Source organism: Engraulis encrasicolus, chromosome 18 (assembly GCF_034702125.1).
Source record: "Engraulis encrasicolus isolate BLACKSEA-1 chromosome 18, IST_EnEncr_1.0, whole genome shotgun sequence".
In the NCBI taxonomy this organism is placed as follows: domain Eukaryota; kingdom Metazoa; phylum Chordata; class Actinopteri; order Clupeiformes; family Engraulidae; genus Engraulis; species Engraulis encrasicolus.
This window is the reverse complement of record NC_085874.1, coordinates 5525992-5549270: the sequence shown is the minus strand read 5'-3', so window position 1 is coordinate 5549270 and position 23279 is coordinate 5525992. Positions and strand designations below refer to the sequence as shown.

At 45.5% G+C, this 23279-nt stretch overlaps 1 protein-coding gene across 3 annotated transcripts in view; it reads right to left on the bottom strand.

Annotated features, from left to right (window-relative positions):
- cep85l (centrosomal protein 85, like) overlaps positions 1–23279 on the bottom strand; it is a 97828-nt gene that overhangs the window by 5028 nt on the left and 69521 nt on the right. For 2 of the 3 annotated variants that reach the window (XM_063222860.1, XM_063222861.1), the window contains 9 exons: positions 18209–18294; positions 14455–14572; positions 13908–14027; positions 13256–13507; positions 12124–12276; positions 8227–8381; positions 3805–3922; positions 3053–3103; positions 2019–2126 (listed from right to left, as the gene is read on the bottom strand). In XM_063222860.1, the coding sequence (XP_063078930.1) occupies positions 2019–2126; positions 3053–3103; positions 3805–3922; positions 8227–8381; positions 12124–12276; positions 13256–13507; positions 13908–14027; positions 14455–14572; positions 18209–18294 (1161 nt within the window). The remainder of the gene's footprint in view (positions 1–2018; positions 2127–3052; positions 3104–3804; positions 3923–8226; positions 8382–12123; positions 12277–13255; positions 13508–13907; positions 14028–14454; positions 14573–18208; positions 18295–23279) is intronic. The other variant, XM_063222862.1, reaches the window with a different exon arrangement.

The following is a 23279-nucleotide window of genomic DNA, read 5'->3' as shown; positions in this document are numbered from 1 at the left end:
GGGGTGCCAATAATTATGGAGGGCACTGTATAACCACCACTGTGAAGGTGGCTGTGCAGTGTGTACATGTTTAAAGAACTTTCACTACTTTCTTTTTGTTCGTAGTACACTTCATGGTCTTCACTCAAGAGCTGTTACATCAGCCAAGATGGACACACAAGGTCATTAATTTGGAGAGGAACGGAGGAAGTAAGAGGCATTGATGGGCAGCAGACGAGAACGAAAAAGAGAAAACGAGAGAGATAAAGGCATGAAGAAAGAGCAGAAGATGGAGAGAGAGAGAGAGAGAGAGAGAGAGAGAGAGAGAGAGAGAGAGAGAGAGAGAGTTGACAAGAGACAGAGAGAAAAAAACACTGAGGCGTAGGAATGAAGAGGGGCAGATGATCTGAGGGAGATGCTTTCAAATAAATCAAAGTGTGTTTGTGGAGTCCTGTCAATATTCACAACCACCTTCAACAGCGGAATACAGTTCATCTTGTTTTTTGCGGTTGCTCGTTTTCTTTTGTTTTCCCCCGCAGAGATGTCAACAGCATACGGAACGAGTGAGTGTGTCTCCATTATCAACCTCTCTAATAGACACGTTTTTGGTAGTCAGTCAGGTGTTTCAGAGCTAGTGTATGTGTTGCAGCAATGATCAGTGCAATTCCATCTATAACCAAAGGCTTTTGTTGAAAGCCACCAGGCCCCTGAGTTTGCATGCAAGCTCACCTGCCATTCTATTCAGCAGACACAAGGCTGGCAAGCCCACTTGGGGTGGGGAGATGTGGCCTAATTGTTGAGGATATGGGCTTTAGATCAGAGGATTGGTGGTTCGAATCCCACCTTTATATATCTGAGTTGCTTTGGATAAAAGCGTCAGCTAAGTGTAGTGTAATGCAATGTAATGTAAGGGGTATTGCCAAAAACATGTATCCAAAAGTATACAAAAACATTGTCTTCAAGGAAAAACACATCACCCTGTTTTTAAAACATACATTTGTAATACAATATATTGTGTATCCAATCCAATCCAATATCATATACGTATATCCAAATGATACGCTTCTTATGGAGCACAGCGATTGTTCTGAAGTTCAGAAAAGGTAACTAAATTGCCATGTCATTCTATGCCATTGTGTGAGAACGGTCAACTCCGTGACTATTGCAGTCAAAAGTATGTGCAGGCGCGCACAGTGATGTGACATCCAAATTAGCCACTGAGGAAATCAGGAAGTCATTCAAGTCAACCCTCTTCTGTACCCAGCCACACCAGCAGCGCTACGCAGAACATTTAAAAAAGACACGTTATTCTTACAAGAGAAAGAGCTGAGGAACAACTGACCGTACAAAAGTGTGTGGAGGAGCAGGAGAATGAAATTTGCATTTGGTGCGCGAGCATGGCGGTCTATGTAACCTTCCAAGTGTCCTTCATGAACACTGACTACACGGTGAAAAGATTGTGGGTTATATTCCTTAAAGGTAGACTAAGATGATGTGAAACCCACAGACAGTCCAATAGTAGGTGTGTGTGTGTGTGTGTGTGTGTGTGTGTGTGTGTGTGTGTGTGTGTGTGTGTGTGTGTGTGTGTGTGTGTGTGCAACACTTTGCTGTGTGTGTGTGTGTGTGTGTGTGTGTGTGTGTGTGTGTGTGTGTGTGTGTGTGTGTGTGTGTGTGTGTGTGTGTGTGCGTGCGTGCGCGTGCACGCGCCTGCGTCCATGTGGGGGAATGCGGTATGCTTGAGTTTGTGTGTGTACTACTAATGATCAGCATGGCCCTGAGCATTGTAGTGGTTCTTGAGACAGGCAGAGAGAGAGGTGGAGAAAGAGAAAGAGAGAAAGAAAAATAAACTGAAAAGAAGAAAATGTAGATGTAGGTGGGTGGTAGAAAAGGAAAAAAAGAGACGGATAAAGGGAGAGGGATAAAGGGAGGGAGAGAGAGAGAGAGAGAGAGAGAGAGAGAGAGAGAGAGAGAGAGAGAGAGAGAGAGAGAGAGAGAGAGAGAGAGAGAGAGAGAGAGAGAAAATAATCTATCCAGTCTACCTCCTGCAGTGTTTTGTTGAGGTTCTGCAGGTCCTCCTGGTTGTCTTGCAGCTGCTGCCGTAACGCCTGAGATGCTCCCCTCTCCTGCTGCAGGTGCTGCTCCACCGCCTAGTGGAGAGATGGAGAGACGGAGAGAGGGAGAGAAATACAGGGATAGTGGGAGATAGGGAGAGGAGGTGAGAGGGAGTGAGAGGGATGGACACAGTCAGAGAAAGGAATGGAGGGAGACAGAGGAATGGAGGGAGATATGGGTGGGTATGGGTGGAGGGAGGGAGAGAGGGAGAGAGAGTGAGAGAGAGGGATGAAGGGAGGAAGAGAAGGAGAGAGGAACAGAGAGTTGGAGGAATGGAGTGACATTGCATTACACTTAGATGATGTTTCATCCAAAGTGACTTACAAAATCCAGGCATACATATCAATACAAAATGACACAGTCATGAAGGGGGTCATTAACATGATGTCAATGTCATGAACGCTTTATTGTCATGAAAAGTTGACAGAAAAGTTGCTAGGCCTGCCTTTACCATAACCGAATTTCCCTTAATGACAGTCATAAAATGTTTATGACATTGACATACTGTTTATGACACATGCATGACTGCATCATGACACTGTTATGACACTGTTTTGTCATACGTATGATGCTGGCGTCAAGTAAAGTGTTACCCAAAATGGAAATGGGAAACACTGAGTACTGCAGGATGCAAGAAGCAGGTGCTTCTCTACAGCCTGATGGAGGGAGGGAGGGAGAGAGAGAGAGAGAGAGAGAGAGAGAGAGAGAGAGAGAGAGAGAGAGAGAGAGAGAGAGAGAGAGAGAGAGAGAGAGAGAGAGAGAGAGGCGGAGGGAGGGGGTAGAGAGAGAGATAGAAGATAGAGAGAGAGGCAGAGGGAGGGAGAGAGAGGAGACAGGCAAAGGAGCAGAGAGAGAGAGAGAGAGAGAGAGAGAGAGAGAGAGAGAGAGGGAGGGAGAGAGAGAGAGAGAAGGAGAGGGAGGGAGAGAGAGAGAGAGAAGGAGAGGGAGGGAGGCAGCCTACCGTAAGCTTTAGCGTGAGCGCCTCTATCTGCTTCTTGTGATTGTCAATCAGCTGGAATACAGAACACAACAGAACTCATCATCAACACATACAGTATGCACACTCAGGGAAAACATCATGTACTGTATATAACCTGGACTTATGATTAAGTGTAAGACAGTATTGCAAGTGTGTGCGAGAGTGAGAGACAGACACAGAGAAAATCAGAGAGCGAGAAAGAGAGAGAGAGAGAGAGAGAGAGAGAGAGAGAGAGAGAGAGAGAGAGAGAGAGAGAGAGAGAGAGAGAGGGAGAGAGAGAGAAGAGTATCTGTGTGCTTTGGTGTTGAAACTGTAATGTAGGGCAGGGTACTCTGACAGACTCGGTGCTCTACAAGCCTTGTTATGTGTGAAAAGGTGTAGGCAGTATTTTTAACTCCTGCTCTACGCCCATGTCCACATATACAGACACATTTTATCTGTTGGCCTCCTTTGCACTCTCTTTCACTGCAATATCTCCCAGGATGCTCCAGCAATATGGTTTGTTTGAGTATCTGTGTGTGGGAGTTCCTGCTGCGTTCAAGCTGTGTGTGTGTCTTTGTTCCTGCTGGGTTTCAAGCTGAGTGTGTGTGTGTGGCTGCGTGTGTGTGTACATGTGTGTGTGTGTGGGCACGTGCATATGTGTGTGTGTGTGTGTGTGTGTGTGTGTGTGTGTGTGTGTGTGTGTGTGTGTGTGTGTGTGTGTGTGTGTGTGTGTGTGTGTGTTGCATGCTCACCGCGCTGCTCTGTGTGTGTTCCCGCTGCAGTCTGGCGTTCTCCTTCTCCAGCTGTTTCAGATCCATCATAGGCAACCTCACGCCATCCTCCAAACACTGCTCCACCTTCTCCTGAAGACTGCAGAGAGAGAGAGAGAGAGAGAGAGAGAGAGAGAGAGAGAGAGAGAGAGAGAGAGAGAGAGAGAGAGAGAGGGAGAAAGACAGAGAGAGAGAGAGAGAGAGAGAGAGAGAGAGAGAGAGGTTATACCTAGAGCACATTCCTCATCATCACCAATTAGGTACAGGTGAGCAGGAGATGTCTGGGTTCTATTCAAGAGGAAGTAGGTACAGTACTGTAGGAGGATTATACACTGGCGAAGGCTAGCAAGCCTTAACGTTTGTACTCATGCTGCTAACATGAAAAGGAGGCTACAGAACTTTAAGCGAGTGTGATCCGTCTTTTTATCCAGGTGACTTTTCTTTTGAAGGGCACCACACATGGGAGAGCACAGTGTTTAACCCATTGATGCCTAAGGCACTTGCTATAAAGGGTGCTGAATGCCTGAGCCCTTTTTAAGAAAAGCTGCCCTCAGTCTATAAAAACCATATCAGCTTCTGAAGCACATAAAAATATGCACTAAAGTTGCATTTAACCGCTAAGACCCTCATCTTTCATTAGAATGTGTTCATTCATCGCAAACAAACAGCATTTTTTAATTGAGTTGTCTCAAATCTCATGAGCGTGAATGTTGCGTAATGCAACTCCAGGCGCCAGGGCCAATGTTGCGCAACGCAACATCAGGCATCAATGGGTTAAAGAGACTTATAACCCTGAAAAACCCTGTAAGTGACAAAACAGAAATTATTCTTTCATTAAAACAAATTACACCACACCCGCAAATAAAAGGTGCCAAAGAAAAATGTCTGCACACCTACATACTTTTTTTCTTTTAATGGCCAAGCTTTTGGTGTAATGACCTTCCTCAGGGCTCCTCAGCTTGGTCATTAAAAGAAAAAAAAGGATATAAGTGTGCAGACAGAAATTTCTTTCACAGAAATTATTCTTTTAAAAGTAATATTGACCATTGAAAAAGAGCCATGTAAATTGGATAGTCAAAAACAATTCAAGTCAAATCAACAGTGACATCAGAAACCACACGCATGACACATGAGTTCACCTCTGCACCACATACTGTATCCATTGGTTACCTCCTCACATAATTTCCCCAAACGGAAATAGCGGAAAAATGAATTTCCCTATAGTTGGAAGCTGCGTGATTAATGGCACGTCCTTTGCTATTAGGAAGCCGCAACTCGCTAATTCGATTAAATATTGATTGATTATTTGAGGAGAAAAACAAACAAACAAAAAACCCACACACAAGCCATTCTAAATTCAACAAGCAGCAAAGTAAGAAACCATTTCATTTTTTGGTCCACATCTGACACCCGGGACAGCTCCCAAAGTATTCAGCTTTGCTTTCGTTAGCACTTGGCAGAGTGAGCAATGCTGGCCCTGCCTGGGCCCCATGAGTGCCCTTGAGTGGAAAGGCTCCACATTTGCAGGTGTACTTCATTTTGTTTGTGCACGAACACACAAACATAGGAATAGAAAATGCTCACCCACACACACATACACCCAGGCGCACACTCATACGCGCACGCACACACCTCCACACACACACCTCATTTTTTGGCACCTCTCTCTTGTTTTTGTCTTTTTCAAAACCCCCAAGTCATACTCTCCAACACCCCCACCCCATTTCTTCCTCAGAGTTCGGAGCGTCTCTAAGCACAGAGGGCATCTCTGCCAACTCTGCATCTCATCTTGCCTCTCCTCTCCTCGCCAGCTTAAGCAGCAGAGGCTTGGCTTGCTGGTCGGCTGGCTGGCTGTCAGAGCTCACCAGGCCCCTGACTCCCAGCAGCCCCCGGCCTCCTCCCCGATGGCCCCGTACACACACACCTGCCAGGCATCCACAACTCTGCACCCCGACAGGCCCCGTACACACCTGCCAGACATCCACAGCTCTGCGCTCGCTGCACTGCTCTCCTCCAGGAACCTCTTCCTTATTGGCTCAGAGTAGCCTGGTAACCTTCCTTTTTTTTTCATTCGCTGTGTTCTTAGGATTTTATTTTTGTGAAGCACACTCAACTGCATCTGACTATGAAGTGCGCTATACAAATCAAATAGCCTTGCCTTGCTTCACCACCCCCTCACAATTTCATTTGCACAGAGGGTTCTGCAAATGAGAAACTACTATGGGTGGGGATGGTGAACACTGTTGGAAGTTTGAAATGCGCATCTGATTTTGTCCAATCGCTAATGCTTGGTTGTAACGTGTAATCTGCTCATATGTACTGTAAAAACGAGTCATTGTCCCTGCCTGAATCTACAGGAACATTTAGAAGGTGTGTGTGTGCGTGCGCGCGCGCGTGTGTGTGTGTGTGCGTGCGTGCGTGCGTCCTGCTTCAACATGTTGCTCTCCCCATCCCCGCACACTCTAGTCTACTCTAACAAGATTTCTGAACCAGAACGATTTATGTTCAAGCAAGTAATTTCCCCATAAAAAAATGCTCGAAGTCCACACAGCATCACAGATGGTTTGAAAGAGTTGACCAGGTTGAACCCATGAGGGCTGGTGCGAAACAAAACTGTGCACAAGAAAGACACATCTCATGTTGTTTTATAATGCAGGCAAAGTGGATGTGATATTGGGGAATTATACTGCTGCCCAGTGGACCACGACATTACTAGTGCATTGCATCAGTATGTGAGAGTCTTTCCCCCCTAGATCGTAGAAAATCAAAGAATTCAAGGCTCTATTATCCTCTCCCAAAGGGTAATACAATCCAATGCGAAGCAGCTGGCTAGCAGAGGCTGTTTTTTTATTTTTTAAATTTGGGTTAAAGTTCACTTTTCTTTCCCTTACTACACAAACTTGGATCAATTTAATTCATTACAGCACAGTGTGGAGGGAGTCACAAGGTCTGTTTACTAACCCCCTGCTGAGCTTACTGCAGTGGCTAGTGCAGCAGGGCCGAGCCCATCCCAACAGATACTCTCTATGTCCTGCTCTCTCTCTCGCTCTCGCTCTCTCTCTCTCTCTCTCTCTCTCTCTCTCTCTCTCTCTCTATCTCTCTCTCTCTCTTGTACTTTCTCTCTTCATTTCGTTATTAAATCTCATCAGAGACAAAGAGACTGAGGATATGGGTTCCTCTTGAACCCTGTGGTCTGATGAGATAAACACATTTGCCTTAGATGGTGTCAAGCAGCGGCCAGGGTGACAGCTTTGGCTGGGCCCAGGACAAAGTCATCTCAATGGGCCCCCGCATTCAATACATGCAATGTAATAAGAACCCAATTCTGGGCCCGCCGTTCTCTCTGGGCCCGGGACAGCTGACCCCTTTGACCCACCCCCCCCCCCCCCCCCCCCCCCCGCCCCCCCCCCCCCCCCCCCCCCCCCCCCCCCCCCCCCCCCCCCCCCCCCCCCCCCCCCCCCCCCCCCCAGTCAACCAGCCCCTACCCCTACTCATGGTAAATGACAATGACAATATATAGTAATATATTCAACATTATATAATGGTGTTGACCAGTTCGTGCTCGTGGTGAATATGACAATGACAACATACAGCAATACTGTAGTAGTCATATAACATATTCTACATCAGTGTTTCCCAACCTTTTTTTTGTCTTGCATACCCCCTAAGCCTTTTAAGCCTTCTGCAATGAGTAGAGTTCTCTGCTTCTACCCCAATTGACTAGGCTCCATAGTACCGCCTGCACTGTGCTTGCGTACCCCTAGTGGTACACATGCCCATAGTTGGGAATCACTGTTCTACATGATCCAATGGTTTCCTCCTGTACTGTATGTAAGGGTTAACGTTCGGCGAGAAGGTCGCTACCGTGGAATAGCAGCACGACAGAGAGAATCTTTAGACCCCGACGCGGAGCGGAGGTTCTCTCTGAAGTGCTGCTATTCCACAAAGCGACCGACTCGCCGAAAGTTAACCCGCTTATTATATGGATATACTTAAATGATTCACACATGGCGGGGACATTTATTTAGGCCTATTTAATGTTTAGATTGTTGCTGCGCAAAACAAAACAGTGCCGTTGTGAAACACCGCTAGGCAACAGCTAGGTAGCCAGGACAACAGGTGTTGTCTATCACAGCAGCTGATTAGAGTCTTGTTGAAAAGTCGCTTTAGCAGTGAAAAGTCTTGTTGCCATTGACAGCGGTCTGTTATAGATCAACCCGTCCGTTATCGAAAAATAACAGACGTGCGAACGTTGGGGAGCCCCGTTGAAATGAATGGAGCATTCGACCGATGACGTCACACCATATAATAAACTGTATTAACACAGTGTATTCTGTATTTCCTCCTCTACTGTGCACTGTAGTAACAGTCTATTCTACATGCTCCAGTGGTATGCCTCCTCACCTCGTCACGGTGTCGACCAGCTGGTGCTCGCGGCGCGTCTGCACCCCCATCAGCTCCTCCTTGGCCTGCAGCTGTGCCCGGCTCTCCTCCACGCTCCTCTCCAGCTCAGCCACGCGCCCACGCAGGGCCTCCTCCTTGGCACGCACCTCCTCCAGCTGGGGAGGGGAGGGGGGGAGGGGAAAGGGAAGGAGAGACCAGAGAGATTGAGATTTAACACTCATTTATTGTAGTACAAGAGAGTCCTTGTGCACAACCCCTCAGCAATGCAGGTGCAGGTGTGAGGCAGGAGGAGGTGAATCAATGAACAAAAGTCAAGAGACACCACACACTGCTTACTTTTCTTTAATTTATTTCTTGGAGCGAAAGAAATAAAGTAAAGAAAAGTAAGCAGTGTGCGGTGTCTCTTGACTTTTGTTCATTGACTCATTTATTGTACTCCATCGTCAGCAGTTATGATTGCACTTTACACATAACAACAGCTCCAACTAGGCGGATGGATAGTAGAGAGAGTAGAGTAGCAGTGGCAGTAAGGTATGGAAAGGTATTACGCTCTGGGGCGCAACTCATTGTAGGACCACGACTGCATAGACAGGTTGAAGGGAAACGGAGGAAGAAACCAAGTAAGAGAGGGGGAGATAGAGAGAGGGGAAGATAGAGAGAGGAGGGAGAGAGAAGAGGATGGTAGAGACAATAGGACTCAGTGCAGGAGGAAAGGAGTGGAGAGACGAGAGAAAGAGAGAGAGAGACAGATGGAGGAAAAGAGGAATACATCCATAGAAGAGGTGGGCGGGGCATGGAAGGGGAGATAGAAGAAGACAGACTGAAGGAGAGAGAGGGATGGAGTGGTGGGAAGAAAGAGAGGGAGGAAGAATGGAACAGAGAAGTACAGAGTGAAGGTGAAAGGGATGGAGAGAAAAAGACAGAGAGACAGAGGAGGGAGGGAGAGAGAGAGACAGACGGAAAGGAATAGAGGGCAGATAGAAGGACAGATTGAAGGGAAAAGAGGAGGAGGGAGGGAAGGAGAGAGAGAGAGAGAGAGAGAGAGAGAGAGAGAGAGAGAGAGAGAGAGAGAGAGAGAGAGAGAGAGAGAGAGAGAGAGAGAGAGAGAGAGAGAAGGGACAATAATGAATGTTTATAGATGAACACCCCAATGTGATGTGATGCAAACAACATCTGGGTTCCAGTGACCCCTACTGGTCATACTAGGCTGCTGTGTTCAGATAATGCTGCATGGAATGGAAGGTGCAAAGTGCTTATTATATCCCCGAAACGCGGAGCGTCGGGGATGTAATGGTTTTGCGTGCACCGCCGCCGCGTCCGCCGCGTCCGCCGCCGCCGCGTAAGGTCTTTCGTGTTAACGCGATAACTTTTGAACGGATGTTTGGATTTGTCCCAGATTTGGTGTGTGAATGCTCTAGGGCAGGTTCATGAACTGATTTGAGTTTGGAGGTCAACAATTTCAAGATGGCCGAATTCAAGATGGCCGAATTTTTGTTTGGTCCATAACTTCTGACCGGGTGGATGGATTTGTCCCAGATTTGGTGTGTGAATGTTCTAGGGTAGGTTCATGAACTGATTCGAGTTTGGAGGTCAACAATTTCAAGATGGCCGAATTCAAGATGGCCGAATTTTTGTTTGGCCCATTACTTCTGACCGGGTGGATGGATTTGTCCCAGATTTGATGTGTGAATGCTCTAGGGTGGGTTCATGAACTGATTACAGTTTGGAGGTTAACACTTTCAAGATGGCCGAATTCAAGATGGCCGAATTTTTGTTTGGTCCATACCTTCTGACCGGGTGGATCGATTTGTCCCAGATTTGGAGTGTGAATGTTCTAGGGTAGGTTCATGAACTGATTCGAGTTTGGAGGTCAACAATTTCAAGATGGCCGAATTCAAGATGGCAGAATTTTTGTTTGGCCCATTACTTCTGACCGGGTGGATGGATTTGTCCCAGATTTGGTGTGTGAATGCTCTAGGGTGGATTCATGAACTGATTACAGTTTGGAGGTTAACACTTTCAAGATGGCCGAATTCAAGATGGCCGAATTTTTGTTTGGTCCATAACTTCTGACCGGGTGGATGGATTTGTCCCAGATTTGGTGTGTGAATGTTCTAGGGTGGGTTCATGAACTGATTCGAGTTTGGAGGTCAACAATTTCAAGATGGCCGAATTCAAGATGGCAGAATTTTTGTTTGGCCCATTACTTCTGACCGGGTGGATGGATTTGTCCCAGATTTGGTGTGTGAATGCTCTAGGGTGGGTTCATGAACTGATTACAGTTTGGAGGTTAACACTTTCAAGATGGCCGAATTCAAGATGGCCGAATTTTTGTTTGGTCCATAACTTCTGACCGGGTGGATGGATTTGTCCCAGATTTGGTGTGTGAATGTTCTAGGGTAGGTTCATGAACTGATTCGAGTTTGGAGGTCAACACTTTCAAAATGGTGGAATTTTTATTTGGCCCATAACTTCTGACTGGGTGGATTGATTTGCCCGGTAACTCCTTAATTTAATGGTTCACCATTTCAGTGAATCTACCATATCAGGTAGGCCTACAGTGTAATAACCAGTGTAACAATATTTAATACCATGTAATACTAGTGTAATACCAGTGTAAAAATAGGCAATACCGGGTACAGTGTAATAACCAGTGTAACAATATGTAATACCATGTAATACTAGTGTAATACCAGTGTACAAATATGCAATACCATGTAATACCACTTACACACAAATAGCCTACATGATATAAGTACAAAATTGGTACATGGTGTCACACTGGTATGACGTGGTATTAAATATTGTTACACTGGTTATTACACTGTACCTAATGTGGTATATCCACTGTAATAGTGAACCATTAAAACAGTGTCACAATAGTCATTTGGTTTTAAGCCTATGCACGTCATTGATCTATGTATAGATATTAAATATATTTATTTTATATTTTGTATTTATCATAAACGTTCATGAAAAGGTGGACGGAAGTGGTAGGAATGATTGGGGACTGGAAGCGTCGCGTTTCGGGGATATACCTTAAGCAGTCGAAGGCGACTGCACAGGCAGTCTAGTTTTTCTGTGTGTGTGTGTGAGTGAGTGAGTGTGTGAGAGAGCGAGAGAGAGAGAGAGAGGGGCGCATGTGGTAGACGTTACAGAATGTTGTGGCATTTAGTGTTTGGTGGAGCTGGAAGAGAGAGAGAGAGAGAGAGAGAGAGAGAGAGAGAGAGAGAGAGAGAGAGAGAGAGAGAGAGAGAGAGAGAGACAGGAAGCTCGCTCTGGATGGGGTAATGACTTGTCGAGAGATGGCAGCTGAGCTCTGTCAGGTCCAATCCTGCCTACGGAGTGTGTGTGTGTGTGTGTGTGTGTGTGTGTGTGTGTGTGTGTGTGTGTGTGTGTGTGTGTGTGTGTGTGTGTGTGTGTGTGTGTGTGTGTTGATATACAGTACCTGCTGGGCTTGGCCGACAACCATGCTGACAGAGAGCAGGCAGGTTTCCCAGGTACTGCACAATCGTGCACACGTGGTATGTTGTACGTGTGTGTGTGTGTGTGTGTGTGTGTGTGTGTGTGTGTGTGTGTGTGTGTGTGTGTGTGTATCTGCTGGGTAGACCCCTGCCTCTATGTGTATGGTACACACATTTGTGTGCATGTGTATGTGTGCATGGAAGGGGTGTATGAGAGACTGTCTGCGTATATGTGTGTTTGTGTGAGGGAGAGAGAGAGAGAGAGAGAGAGAGAGAGAGAGAGAGAGAGAGAGAGAGAGAGAGAGAAAGAAAGAGAGAGAGAGAGAGAGAGAGAGAGAGAGAGAGAGAGAGAGAGAGAGAGAGAGAGAGAGCATGTGTGTGTGTATACGTAACACAGTATTATATATGTGTGTGTGTGTGTGTGTGTGTGTACCTGCTGTGCCTGGGTCTGCACCTCGTCCAGCGAGGGCAGGTCTGCCAGGTATTTCTCCAGCGTCTCGATGCGCTGCTGCTTCTCCAGGTTGTGCTCCTGCTCCCGCTGACACTTCTTCTTCAGACTGCTGATGTAGCGGTCCCGCGTCTTCATCTGAGGACACACACACACACGCACACACGTGCAAGCACACACAAACACCACACACGCACACAAACACATATTAATAACTTTGTGGAGGAAGCGGTCCCATAGTCTCACATCTGAGTAGACACGCATTCACCAAAATACACCCGTCTCCAAAAGAGTTGTCGCCTATCCATCTGTTTGGAATAACAGCTAATAACCTGACTTTCAGTTAATCACTTGGCTTCAGAAGTCACTCATATGAAAGCTTCAACCCTCCCGAATGAAAATGTATGTACAAAAATAAATGTAATGCACCAAAGAAAGATTGACCCTTTATTGAACACAGACAGGGCAGATTTTCACAAGACAAAAGTTTTGTCGCCTATCGAACATAATGTGACAATGAGCAGATAAGTCACTTCAAAACACTTCAAATACGTAGATCGGGTGTCATACTTAATCACTGAATCACTCTCACCTCTCCAGAAAATCAACTTTGGCCTTAGGTGTATGTTTAGGGTCATTGTAATCATGGAAAGCAACACAATGAAAAACAATGAAGATCAATGAGAGATGGTGACATATTCGCTATTCGTAGAGCAATACATGTTTAACTTCATGATTTAATCAATGATAAAAGCCCTCCAACACCTGCAGCATGCATGCAGCTCCTCATAAGAGCTGTATCTGTACCATGTTTCACTTTATGCACCATTTCTCTTTTTTCATGGTTGTAGCTTTCATATGAGAAAGAAACCAAGTGATTAATTGAAAGTCAGGTTATTAGCTGTTATTCCAAACAGATGGATTAGGCGACAACTCTTTTGGAGATGGGTGGTGTACAGGTGATACAAACGAAGGATGTTTTAAAGGCAATAGACTGTAAGGCTGCCATCTCTGTTTCACTCTTATGAGAGTACTGACACACGGCATTATGTGCAAATGCAAATATCACTGTTCCCTACAAAGCCACAGACACAGACACAGACACACACACCCCTACCTTCTCCTCCAGCTTCTTGATGTCCTCCTGGTACTTCTGCGTGTTCTGCCGCAGGAACTCGTTCAGGTGGATCACCTCCAGCTCCGAGGCGGCCAGCCTCCGGCCCAGATCCCCCGCCGCGTCTGGCCCGGACCCGGAGCCTGAGCCTGAGCCGGAACCAGACCCCGACCCCCCGCACAGTGGGCTCAGACGCTCCAGCACTCCAGGCTGCGGCTGGGACACGGGACTGCTGCTGCTGTCACACACACACTCCTGCACAGACACACACAACACACAAGATGTTTCACTTTCTTAATACACAAAAAAGACCACAGAAGAAGAAAAATAGAAACCCAGGAAAGGCAGAATGGGCACATATACAGTTCAGCTCATAAGTAATGTTAACAATTAGCTTTGGCTAAATACACTATGATAAATACGTAGATAGATCAAGACCGACAGACAGACAGACAGATAGAGGCGTAGATAGATCCATCGACCAATATACCATGTAGATAAATAGATAACTAGCTAGAGAACCATCAAATTTGACAAAGCAAACATGGGTAAAACAAAGACAACAACACATCACCAACATTGCTATACATCAATAAATGGGTCAGATGACTATATATTTTTTCTATCCATGTTTTGTTTTTGTATCTGTCCCTACCAAAGTAGACTGTTCGATCAAGTGCCGCAATTCCTTTTCCAGTACATGAAGAACCAGAGAGGACTCCTGCTGTGTACTACAACTCAATTCTTTTTCTGTGGGTGCCACGTTCACACTCTCCTGCGAGGACGGGGGCGTACAGGGGGAGGCAAATTATAAAAACATGCAAGTGAACTTTCACACAGACGTTCGATTCTGAACGAAGAGTTAGTGTGCATCCCAATATGTGTCCTTGCCTCCTCCACTTGTGCTTGTCTCCTCGTCCCGCCTCCTGGCCCCTCCTCCGTGGAGAAAACGATAAAGTTTCCCAGCTGTCAGCCTCGCCACAACAACTTTTGAGGGACTGTTTTTCATTCACCATCCCAATTGCAAATGAGAAAAAGACTTTACAATTGAGCTTTTGCAAGATATTGAAATATAATGCTGTTGTCAGTGATGTCATCATGACGAGAAGCAAGTGGAGGAGGCAAGTGGAGGAGGCAAGGTCACATATTGGGATGCACCCTTAGTATATGAGGCCTTGGATCGTTCTTGGAGCTGGCTTTACCTTGGGTTTGAGGAAGTAGGGCTCGTCACAGCGCCCTCTCTGGTTGTGGAGGACCTGTTGCGCTCTCAGCTCGTTCTCCCGTATCCTGGCGTGGAGCTGCAGAATCTGCTGCTTTTGCCTGGGAGGGAAAACACACACACACACACACACACACACACACACACACACACACACACACACACACACACACACACACACACACACAGTGTTAAAAAAACAGATACTGACAGAATCCATATCAAAGCCATTCAAAACAAGGCTTGATGTTACACTTCACACAAAATCAGGCAGGACACCCCTTGATGTGATGTTAAAACTCAAAGCTATCAATTCGGATTGGCCTCTCACAGAGAAACCAGTCAGAGAAATAGAGGTTGACCACAGTGCCACCTGGTGCCTGTACTAAACATAACATCTCCACAACCTCCTTACGTGACACAATATTATGAATCTGATCATTAAACGTCTTGACTTACTACCATCTGTTAATATTTATACAAACCCCAACTCCGATGAAGTTGGGACGTTTGGTAAACAGTGAATAAAATCAAAATGCTATCATTTTCAAAACATTCAATCTATTCATTAGATGGAGAATAGTGAAAAGACAACATATTAAGTGTTAAAACCGAGAAAAAATATTGTTTTGGGGGACATATGTACTCATTTCTAATTTGATAAATCCAACACGTCTCAAAAAAGTTGGGACGGGGATCAGTGAAATTTAGTAAACATCCAAATAAGATAAAACAACAAAGATGAACACTTCAAAATGAATTGTACTGACGGATAATATAGGTGTCCAGGTATAAGATCATCACAGAGAGGCTGAGTCACTCAGAATTAAAGATGCAAAGGGAATAATTACCATAGTTATTACATACATTTTTGAATTCCCTTTGATTTACCACGATTGAGTGTATATAAGACATATTTTTGTTAATAAAATCATTGTATAGGTTCATGACATCATGAAATATATATTGCTGTAGTCTCACTCTAATTCCTGGAGTGCTAGAGCTATTGAAAATTTACCATATTAAGAATGCTTAATGCATGAAAATGACACAGGGGTTTAACATTCTCCTAAGCACCTGAGCTCACTTGAAATAGACCCAGAAGACATGGGAAACTGTCCTTTGCTTACAGAAGTCAGCAGAAGTTGAAGAAGTCCATTCTTTTTGACAATAATAGAGCATTGCACATCCTGTGCTACAGTGAAAATGGACCATCCAACTTGTGTTAGTGCTAGCTTCAAAAGTCAGCCTCCATGATGGCATGCGGATGCAGTAGTGCATTGGTTAAGATGTTCTCACTCATCTGTAGAGTTAAATACAGTGCTGAATGGTATAAATGGGTTTTAAACAGCATGAAAAGCCACTCATGCATTATATTTTGAAGGGAGATCTTCGATTACTGCCACATAGTAAGGTCAAATTGCATTCTCTACTATGTTATACTATCTTGTACTATGTTGGCTCCATCATAAGGACCAGCATGTGATAAAATGGTGGGTTTTTGGTCAAGACCTGTCACACTGTAAGCACTACAGAAAGGAAAACATTGCAAAACATGACAAGGAATACACCCACCATTTAAGCTGGTGAAATCATGTCCAAGATAGGAATTAACACTGTTTTTTATATAAAATCATCTCATCGGTTAATGTATTTAACTGTTAAGTGTTGTCTTTTGTTTTGTTTTTAGTCTTCCTCGACATTTGCTGCCATTTATTGTCCCCGTCCCAACTCTTTTGAGACGTGTTGGATTTCTCAAATTAGAAATGAGTACATATGTCCCCCAAAACAATATTTTTTCTCGGTTTTAACACTTAATATGTTGTCTTTTCACTATTCTCCATCTAATGAATAGATTGAGTGTTTTGAAAATGATAGCATTTTGATTTTATTCACTGTTTACCAAACGTCCCAACTTCATCGGAGTTGGGGTTAGTAAATATAGAGTATATATATATACTGGTTTTTGAGCATTTTAGCAGTGGGTCCTGGTGGGCAACTGCCCATATATGGAACACGTGGCCTTACTGTGGTCAGTCAATATAGAACAGGACAGGACATGATGAACATGAGAGAAATGCCCACAAAAAAACGCCCCATTCAATTCCTTTTGTAATATTAGCAGTTTGAAATTCCTGCCACCAGTCAATTCATCCATTGTCAATACCACATGGTGCCTAAAAAAAAACCAGGCGGGTGCTGACAAACATACAAGACTCAAGACTTAGAGCAATAACTGCACCCAACTGAGTGAGAATGCTATGGATTAGAGCGTATAGCATGACTGAGTTATATAGGACTCTATCCATGCTTATGGTGATGACAAGTGCTAAGAACTAGAACTACAGGGGATGAAGTCTTGAGCAAGACAAATTGTACTGGACTGTGCTTGTGTGTGTGTGTGTGTGTGTGTGTGTGCGCGCCTGTGTAAATGTGTGTGCGCGCGTGTGTGAGCGTAAGTGTGTGGTTTGTGTCGTCTTTGATGATCAGTCCCACTGGTCACAGTAGAGCCTTATGCAATGTGATCGGTACACACTGTACACACACACACACACACAGATCCCACTAAAAGCCGGCCTGGCCTTTTATGCGTAATCCCTTGAGGTGGGTTGCTGTCTGTGTGTGTGTGCGTGTGCGTGTGCGTGTGCATGTGTGTGTGTGTAACTATCTTTTAACTTGTGTGCAGTGTCTTGAGTCACAGAGGAAAAAGATCATACAACGTTTTCTCTCTCTCTCTCTTTCTCTCTCTCTCTCTCTCTCTCTTTCTCTCGCTCTCTCTCTCTCTCTCGCACACACACACACACACACACACACACACACACACACACACAGTGTGGTGTAACCTGTCAGCACCTCTGGGTTTGTTGTGCAGTGGAACATGGTTATAACCACAGCTGAAGGTCAACTCCACTCCACGCTCACACACAAACACGCGCACGCACACGCACTCCAACAATTCTAGGTACCAGTCAACACCCTCCTCCTTGGGCATACAGCAAACAGGTAAATAAATCACCACTGCAAGACCACAGTCTCCTTCACCCACCTTACCAATCCACTCAACAACAACTCCCCTAACTAAAGTGGGTGAACACATACACATAGTAACCCCTTTGAAGAGCTATTTTCCCAAACAATATGGGAAAAGAATGATTTAAAGGTTGCATCGGGGCGATTAAAACTGGGTTAACGTCATTTGCGGGCTTTCAACTGTCAAGAGACACACTATAGAGGGACAGAGGGCATGATAAAAAACAGTGAGAGGCAGAGAGCAATGGAATGAGAAAGACTGCTAGAGCGATGCGATATACATGCAGTGAGAGGTAGAGAAGGAGAGAGTGATAGAAAGACAGAAAGACAGAAAGAGAGAGAGAGAAAGAGAAAGAGTGTCAGCTAAGTGTAATTTATTTATCTGTGGATGTTCACCTGTTGATCTCCAGCTCCCTCTACCAGAGTAGAGTAGTGTCTGGGCGGATGTAGATGGATAAAGGTAGATGGATACAGTTGATGGATACAGTAGGGATGCACCGACACCGATACTGGAGATAGTATCGGTACTCGTATCGGTTTTCAAAAAAAGTGGTATTGTGCATCCCTAGATAGATGTATAGATGGATGCCAGTATGTGTGGAGTGACTGTTCACCTGTCGATCCCGAGTTCCCTCTGGGGACCAGAGAGAGAGAGAGAGAGAGAGAGAGAGAGAGAGAGAGGAAGAGAGAGAGAGTGTGGCTGTTACCTGTCGATCTCCAGCTCTCTCTGTCTCAGCAGCCCCTCCTTGATCTTCACCAGCGTGTTGACGGGCAGTGGAGCTCCACTCAGCATCTAAACACACAACACACAACACATGCTCCGTTAACACTATTGCCATCTCTATTCACGTTAATACAGTTTCATTTCACTTGTTGTGCGTCTTGCAGTAAAGCCACTGGGGTAGTTCCGTATGTGTCTATTGTATGGCTCCCAAAACGCAAGACAAATCCCCATCGGGGCAATAAAGGTTTTCGTTCATAAAGGTTTTTAATTATTTATTAATTCATTCATTAATTCATTAATTCATTCATTGCCACACCAATACAAGGAAGGACCGTTTCGAAATCTATTTCAAATCATGCGCTTTTGAAATGAGTTTTGATATTCACATTCAACTTTGTTTACATGTAAGTGCGAGGCCAAAATCTCGTTTTCAAAAATCTCTTCTTTAGCTCGAGTGACAACTCTATGACCGATATGATAGGTGTATGATCAGCCATGGCTAACTTTTGATTAAAACGTAGAACATTAAAACAATAACAAAAAAAAACAACAACTTGCATGACAGGGATAACACACATTTGGCAAATGCAAGACAGAATGTGAAAAAACCCTCAAACATTCAAAAACTATTCAGCTTTTCAGTCTTGGGGCCAGTGTATTATCCCCCCGGTGTACAACAACTACTACAAAGACTGTTCTGAGGTCAGTGCTTGCCAATGCTGGCGGCCAGCAGTGCTGCCAGATTTGTCTGTACATTTCCAGCCCAAACGGTGTTCAAAAAACCGCCTGCAGGCGCCGAATTCCAGCCAATTTCAACAAATTGTATTGATTTCTATGGCCACAAAACCGGCAGAAAAACCTGCCAAATGGCCATTTTTGACCATTTTTAACCGCAGACAGCCATGCCAAGCAGCCCAATTGGGCGGGTAACCGCCCAATCTGGCAACACTGGCTGCCAGCTGGGCTTCAGGGTAGAGGATGGAGCAGTTCAGGGTATAGGAGCTGGGTCCACAGCCAACACAAGACCCAGGTGTCTATTCTCAGAAGAATGTTATCTTATCCCCCAGTTTCCGCTGGACTCTTGAGTCTATGCAAAATACATTTTCTAGTAAGTGTGTGTGTGTGAGGGAGGGAGGGAGAGAGCGAGAGCGAGAGAGAGACTTTCTCACAGTGTGTGGTATTGCTGAGATAAAATACATTTTCTAGTAGGTGTGTGTGTGTGTGTGTGTTTCTCGCGGCGTGTGGCATTACTGGGAAGCTAATCTGCTAGGGCCGGCTAGCAGGCGAGAGGGCTGGAGGGTGCCAGAAGCTTGGGGTGAGGAGCTGACAATGGGGTCAGGTCTTCTCAGGCCCCCGCTGTTAACCACCAACACATATACACTGATACGCACACAGTCACAGGATCATAGGTGCACGGCACGCAAGTGCGCGCACACACACACACACACAGACACACAAACATCAGACACACACACACGCACGCACGGACGCACGGACGCACGCACGCACGCACACACCCCCTTTTGGAAGAGAGCTGTGTTTTCTAGTAGGTGCCTCGGTGGGCTCTTTAAAATATCTTGGCATGCTCTCCAAGAGAAGTCAGCCAGGCTCCGTATGCTGCCCCACCTCTAGCAGGCAGCAGCGGCGTTTACAATCTCATGACACCAGATACCCAAACGTCAACACCGGGAACACAAACAAACACACACACACACAAGCTACAGCACATACACATAATAAATAGTTAAATGCGGGGTGCAACTTGGCTACTGGATCTAAGGACCGGTGTGACACTGTGAAAACAAACGCACACACGCACACACGCACAGTGCAGTTACCACTTCATGTTCCAGACAAAGATTTGATGTTGGTGTTGGTGTGTGAGTGTGGTTGTTTTTGGTCACAACAGGCACGGTAGCATAGCATTCACATGCCCTTTCACTGCGACACAACCTCCCCACCCCACTTCAACCACACATCACATGCAAGCGCACACACGCACACACACACACAAGGCTACACGATTGCGTTCTGCGTCTCTCCAAATCGCAGCCACTGCTATGCACAATCATGCGGCAGGGCTCCTTCATTCAGACGCATATAAACAAAGCAAGGCAATCCAGGCCACTTCAGCGCCGCGCCGCGCAGCGCTCCACTCCACACCAGCCACTTCACAGATGCAAATGAGCCCATGAGAAGCACACACAATCATAACATCCATTTCAGATTCTGGTCCCTACTGCATAGGCGACTTCAGGAGAGTTTTAAAGGGTTATTATTACCTCACAGCTGTTCCCATGTCACCTTCTTTATAGATGCGATTGTGACCGTTTGCGATATTGAAAAAACATATTGGGTAAATAATCTTGTATAATTTTGCACTCGAGAGCACAGAGCACTCCATGCCACTTGTAAATGTGCATTCATTAACCACCATGCACACTGCACTACATTGTGCACTGAACATAAACATTGTAGATTATTGGAAACAACATTATGATTATCTATCTACATTACTCGTTTATTTTTAGAGGTTGTTGGTATGGTGTTGTTGGCATTGTGTTGCACACAAGCAGCAAAGGCGATTGTAGCCAACACCACATTGCCATGCAGTATACCGATGTCCTGAATTTCTAATAGTGTGTGTGTGTATGTGTGTGTGTGTGTGTGTGTGTGTGTGTGTGTGTGTGTGTGTGTGTGTGTGTGTGTGTGTGTGTGTGTGTTTGAGGCTAAAAGGCCCAGTGGTCTTATTCAGAGGGGTTGTCTGTCCTCAGGCCACACAACCCTCACATGCTGCCCATACCAGCGCACACACACACACAAACACACACACACACAAGCCTGGAGTGTTGTGAGTTTGGGTATTCGCTTTACAGAGCCCGTCTCTTAATCTCATATACACACACACACACACACACACACACACACACACACACACACACACAGACACACACACACACACACACACACACACACACACACACACACACACACACACACACACACACACACACACACACACACACACACACCAAGTAGTACCAAGCAGTTGTTGGACAAGCCTGTCTCCATACATCATATGGTGCTGATGGACACGAGCGCTAACTTGTCAACCCTTTTAATTTAGACGCTCAAAGAACTCACAGAGACATTCAGTCCAGGCATACCACGCCACACGAGTGGAGAGAAAAGGCTCACACACGCACCCACCCCCCCATGTTATTGGACTTGTCATTTGGGTAATATGATCAACTCCAGGGAGTTTCGCGAAAAATGGCAATGACTAAATGAAATTCAAAAAATGAAGAAATTTAACACCAATATAACTTACACACTCTCTCTCACAGACAATTTGAAGTGAGCTACTAACACACCCCAGCACTCCAACCGTCAAAAACAGACATCCTCATACAAACACACACACACACACACACACACACACACACACACACACACACACACACACACACACACACACACACACACACACACACACACACACACACACACACACACACACACACACACACACACACACACACACACACACGCACACACGCACACACACGCACAAACACACACACCAGTGGTCTTGTTTGCCGTGGAGTGGAGTGGAGTGCCTGTGACAATGCTTATGTGCCTCCCTGTATGAAACCTCTGGAGCTCCTGTACTCCTTCAGCATGGCTTGACTGTGTGTGTGTGTGTGTGTGTGTGTGTGTGTGTGTGTGTGTGTGTGTGTGTGTGTGTGTGTGTGTGTGTGTGTGTGTGTGTGTGTGTGTGTGTGTGTGTGTGTGTGTGTGTGTGTGTGTGTGTGTGTGTGTGTGTGTATAATATGACATTGACAAAAGCGGGGACATAAAATGTGCAAACAGACGCACGCACGCGTGCACGTGCACACACACAAACACACACACACGTACACACACGCACGCACGCACGCACGCACAAACGCGCACACGCACGCACGCACACTCCCTGTTAGTGGAGGGTAAGGTTGTTAGGATGAAGAGTGTTAACATGACAGGGTCGTAATCAGGGTCAGGTCATGTATGCATTGCTGCCTTTGTAGCCTACCCCCTGGCCTTCGTAAGACTGGTCTCCTAGAAGAGCCATTGTAATGGAACTACTTCATAAACCTCCATTGGGTGTAAACATAAATGTTTATATATGTATTGTTTTCTTTATATCAGGGCAACTGAAACTGTATGAATGATAATACTTGATTTTTTTCTTACCTAATTCAACAACAGTGACTTTGCTAATATTAAGAGGCACTGTAAAAATAAAAACACTTAATATGTTATGAAATGGAGTTTTAGAATACAGCTATTCCATTGCTTTCATGACTAGAAGTATGTGTGTGTGTGTGTGTGTGTGTGTGTGTGTGTGTGTTTTATGCCTACAGCGGGCAAAGGCAGGGAGCAACAGTTGCCGGCCGCTGCACACTTAAGCGCCACGCATGCCACCGCATAGACGCCACACGGGATGCCAGGCGATCCAGTCACTCAGCTGACTATGCTCAGACACACATACATAGAATAGCAGATTGCAGACTGCACACTGTAGACACTCAACTCCACTCAGGGGAACTTAAGTGTCTTAGTGCCTTTGAGGAGTAATATTATGTGAAATGTATGGACGTCTTGTGGTTAAATACATCGTATTTGAAAGCTTAGACCCTCATCAAGAATTAGAACACGCACAAACACGTCTAACATACCAACATTTTTATTTTTATTATTTTTTTTTAAATCTCAAATTTCATGAGCGTAAAACTGCGTCCATGCATCTTCAGGCGCCTGGGTCAAGATTGTGCTCCATCCGGCATCAATGGGTTAAAGGGCCTAGATTGCCAGTCAGTGGGAGCGGATGTACTGGGTAACCTATTAGAACCGTGCAGCCACATTATGAGTACTGGGTCGTGACAGGACATAACACGGCCAGGTTAATGAAACACATGATGTGACCGACCGACCAACCGACCGACCCGGCACTTTGTCTGGCACCCTGCCTGGCTGCAATGATACACAACAGAGTGGTGGCGAGTGTGTGA